The 4,178-nt window shown below is 34.1% G+C and overlaps 2 protein-coding genes across 2 annotated transcripts; both read right to left on the bottom strand.

Moving 5' to 3' along the window:
• Window positions 1-24: 24 nt before the first annotated feature.
• On the bottom strand, window positions 25-1,968 carry LOC105315531 (putative ankyrin repeat protein RBE_0317; the record flags this gene model as incomplete). Its single annotated transcript, XM_020006531.1, has 3 exons — window positions 1,858-1,968; window positions 1,137-1,257; window positions 25-484 (listed from the first exon to the last, which is right to left on the bottom strand). Coding segments are annotated over exons 1-3 (692 nt in total), but the record flags the coding sequence as incomplete, so codon positions are not given.
• Window positions 1,969-2,830: 862 nt separating this feature from the next.
• LOC109590633 (uncharacterized) lies at window positions 2,831-4,143 on the bottom strand. Its single transcript, XM_020006532.1, has 3 exons — window positions 3,969-4,143; window positions 3,283-3,445; window positions 2,831-3,103 (listed from the first exon to the last, which is right to left on the bottom strand). Exons 1-3 carry the CDS (start codon window positions 4,141-4,143, stop codon window positions 2,914-2,916), a joined length of 528 nt encoding a protein of 175 aa, XP_019862091.1. The 3' UTR covers window positions 2,831-2,913.
• Window positions 4,144-4,178: the final 35 nt, after the last annotated feature.

Below are 4,178 nucleotides of genomic sequence, written 5' to 3'. Positions count from 1 at the left end.
TCATCTCCTACTGATACATCTAACATTCTCTTTCTGTCTTCATCAGAACACGATGACAATAAAGTGCCGACAATTTTATCACGACCATAAAAGCAAGCCAAACAAAGTGGAGTTTCTCCATTGTTGGTCACTTTAAAGAAATCACCTTTATTTTTAATCAGAAGATCAACAATTTCTTCATTATCCTGCATACAAGCAGTATGTAGTGGTGTACGACCTTCATTATCTGCTTCATCAACCATCACTTTATCTTGAGACAACAACATCTGAACAGCATGGTAGTTACTGCTCCGACAGGCTAAGTTGAGTGGTGTGCAACCAGCCTCATCTTTAGCATTAATATCAACACCATCATCAGAGACTAACAGCTCTAGCATTGAATTGAGTGCTAATACTTGACTGTCCTGTGTCTCTTGATTGGGTAATCGATAACCAGCAGCCCAATGGAGTGCAGTCCGACCTAGTTCTGAATGCCTGTTTGGATCTGTATGCATGATATAAAACACATAAAATGATACTTTAATAATTTATTTGATTTATACTGCCATAATTAATTCGTTCATTTCCAATACTCTTTAATTTAGAATGCTTGTGTGACTGCATAAGCCATAAACTGTAACCATAAATGTAACTATACTCCTTGCCATGCATGCCCAGACATACATGTCCCAACAGACAAATAAGTGCTTTGTCCAATTAACAATAGATACTTAATAGACTTAAAGCATTACTTCAGAATCTGAGCTTGGAATCACCTCAAACTTTCTAAACAGCATAAAGACATCAATATGTATCAGAAACTGTAACAAAAATTGGAATGATTTTGGGGATAAGCTTTGGGTATTTTTCAAAATTTGGTCATTTTTACAACTCTGTGACATATAGTCACGTCGATAGATGCCAACAAAAATTGTATGCTAACCAAAGAATCCATACAACACCAACAACTACATGTATAAGGAAACTAGTCCTTTATTATTTACAAATGCATCAACTACTAGCTCTCTGATGAATGAACACTGATGCAATGACTAAAGACTAAAAGCATAATAATAATTATAATTTTTAACAATAATAATAATAATGATGATGATGATGATGATGATGATAATAATTATTATTATTATATCACTTACCAGCACCATCTTTAAGCAAATTGTGCATCTTTTCGATATCATACGAGTATTTAAAAAATTCACTTTCGGATTCTTGAGAAAGATTACTGCAACTACCATCATTTGAATCATCAGGAACTGACTATGTGAGAAAGAAAATTATATTCACACTTATCAACTTCAATATTCATTATGTATAAAATAGTGTGAGTTATATATTTTACACTTGATGATTGGTTGATTAGTCTACCCATACATATTATAGAATATCAATACTTAACTAAACCAAAAACAGTTTCCAATTGCCGTAGATCTAATCAAATTTGCTATCTAGTCTAAGGCAGGAAATGACTGTTTACATAAACACCAATAATACATGATATGGATCATATATACATGTAATACAGCATGCAACCAAGTTGTAAATTGAATTCCTGTGGTCAGAAGTATGTGCATAATACTTAATGAATGACACAGCAAACTTTGAAAGCAGAGGTCTTAACTACTAATCAATACACCAAATGATTAGATGTAGTAGGAGAATAGAAACAGATCGGTTTAATCACTAGTAGTACTACTACTTCAACCATTAAAACTGAGTAAACTAGAGTCTGTTTTCTGTTTGTAATACTGTAGATCTATTATTCTATACAAAAGCCACTTGACTAAAGTATTATACTATTATTAGTATTAAAAATTATTAGAACAGCTAATGTAGCTCTATGCTTGTGTTTTAGCATACTTGCTGTGGAGAAGTATCACTTATGTTGATCAATGCTCGTCTTTCCATCTCCTTGCTTTGAATACCCTCCAATTCAATAGATGATATGGTCACTTCCCCTGAATCAACCATCTCCTAGACTGCTATGAGAGCACTACACAACACGCAGTGTCAGCTCAATCTTAGTCTCGCTGCCAGCTAGATTACAACTCTTGAACTCTTTCTCTACTGCTTTATTGAGCACCACCTACCAACTTCCTTTCAAGCACGTGAAAACACGTGGTCTGAACCAGGAGTTCAGAATCAGGGCTGAAGAAGACATGATGTTTTCAAATTTTGCCATAGCTTTAAAAATTTCAAATGTGCCTCTTTGGGAAAGCTTTTTAATAAGTGTTGGCTCAATTGCCTAAGTATGCAAGGTTAGTGAAGGCTGGTGCCAAGGGCAAGCCAATTAAGGCTATGATAAACTTAGCCAAAAACACCTCTACCAAATTGGATTTAATACATGATCTAAGATATACAGACACCAGTTAATGATGGCATGGTATGCGTGTGCACACATTATAGCATTTAGATCTATTTTAGTAAAACAAATTCAATGCAGCATCATTTCTTTGCTGTAAACTCTGACCTGCAGCTATGAACTGTGTGACCTTTGAACAGTATAACTATTGCAACATTAACATTGTACTTTACATTTAGATTAACTATTAGCTACTAATACTTGAATTGTCACAATAATTTATATAAAGTTTACAATACTTGAGTTGGGTATTTCAAAACCTCTATAAAAATTGGCAGAGGAACGAGCAGCCCATCTCAAACCAGCCAAGTACAAATTTTCAACGAATTTGAGATTTGAAATCAATATAATATTAAATTTGAGAAACATATCAAGAAAAAAACATAATAATAATTAATAATAATAATGATAATAATAATAATTACAGTTATTTCAATAAAATTCGTTAAATTAATGAAGAAGAAAGTGATGAAATTAATGATAATTCTCATGATGTCATTATGATGTAATATCGTACAAAAACACGCCCACATAAGTGAACATGATCAGAAAGATTAGGAGAGAGAGAGAGTAAGAGAGAGCTTATCGCAGCAAACGTTTGATCGTGTGGTCGGATTGTTACAATAACTAAATGAGATTGTGTGGTTTCCTCTGCCAGTGAATGGCATTGAGAAGTTCATTGATGTGTGGTGTAGAGGGACTGATCCTGATTGAACTGTCTGGGAACTCCATGACATAGTATAACTACAAAAAGAGAAGTAGCATTGGTTAGAATTATCAAAAGTACAATTGCAATTATTAAACTCTCTCTCCTTCCATCCCTTTGCTGGCCTCCATTAACAGTCAACATATTAGCTTCTCTCTCCCTCCCTCCCTCCCTCCCTCCCTCTCTCTCTCCCTCTCTCTCTCTCTCTCTCTCTTACCTAAATCCTTCCGTTAATGAACAGTTCCCAGTGCTGATATCAGTACTGAATCTCACCGTTCTAACTCCGTTAGATGATGATTGAGTGCTGGTACTAGATGCACTGGTAGAGTTTGATACATTTGCATTGCCCCATAATATCACAGGACAACATATTCTATCAACTAAAAGGGAGAGAGAGAGAGAGAGAGAAATGAAAGTGTGATAGGGACAAAAAACAAAGTGAATTACATTAAAGTGTATTGTAAATTGAATAAGAACATAAGTATCTGGATGCATAAGTACATATATGTACATGCATGTACATCAATGCGTATAATGATTACTTGTTAAAGTACCAATGTATAGGAACAACTAATTATTATTATTATTATTTTAGTTCAATAGCTGAAGTATCTACCGTTGTATGTACTGATTTTAGGCTTCTTGATACCATAATAGTGCGAAATTTTCGAGGGCTGTACATTTTGTGGTTTTTTGAAGAATTGCAAAAATTACTTCCAAGAAAATCAATATTATTAGGGCACAAGATGGCAGACGGTATAAATTTGCAAAAATAAATCCACAAAATAGATTTTAAGGCAAATTTGCAAAATTTAGAGCCCTCAAAAATTTTGCAAAAAAAAAATTAAAAAAAATTTAAAAGACCCTATGCTAGTCTGCTGGATTAGCTCTACAATGACTTACTTGGTTGAACAGTGAATACTGATACAATGGAGTATGTGTAGCCATATTGATCATGAGCCTCTAATCTGAATGTATAATAACCAGGAGGGAGTGATGAGGTACTGAATGTATATGAACCATTACCTGGAGAAGAGAGGGAGGGAGAAAGAGGAGAATTGAGAAGAGAAGGACACATAATAAGATCAAGTAAAGTTTGTTTTTCATAAATGG

Source organism: Amphimedon queenslandica, unplaced genomic scaffold, assembly GCF_000090795.2.
Source record: "Amphimedon queenslandica unplaced genomic scaffold, v1.1 AMPQUscaffold_9739_Cont18085, whole genome shotgun sequence".
NCBI classification, from domain to species: Eukaryota; Metazoa; Porifera; class Demospongiae; order Haplosclerida; family Niphatidae; genus Amphimedon; species Amphimedon queenslandica.
The sequence above is the reverse complement of the archived record's forward strand: the minus strand, read 5'-3'. Positions and strand labels throughout refer to the sequence as shown.

Bases quoted from the DNA above. Each gene is read 5' to 3' on its own strand.
- LOC109590633 (XM_020006532.1), bottom strand. From the start codon at position 4,143: ATGTGTCCTTCTCTTCTCAATTCTCCTCTTTCTCCCTCCCTCTCTTCT. The intron at 3,446-3,968 runs GTAAGTCATTGT...TCTCCCTTTTAG, and splicing joins AGTATTCACTGTTCAACCAA to TTGATAGAATATGTTGTCCT. The intron at 3,104-3,282 runs GTAAGAGAGAGA...CTCTTTTTGTAG, and splicing joins TCATTAACGGAAGGATTTAG to TTATACTATGTCATGGAGTT.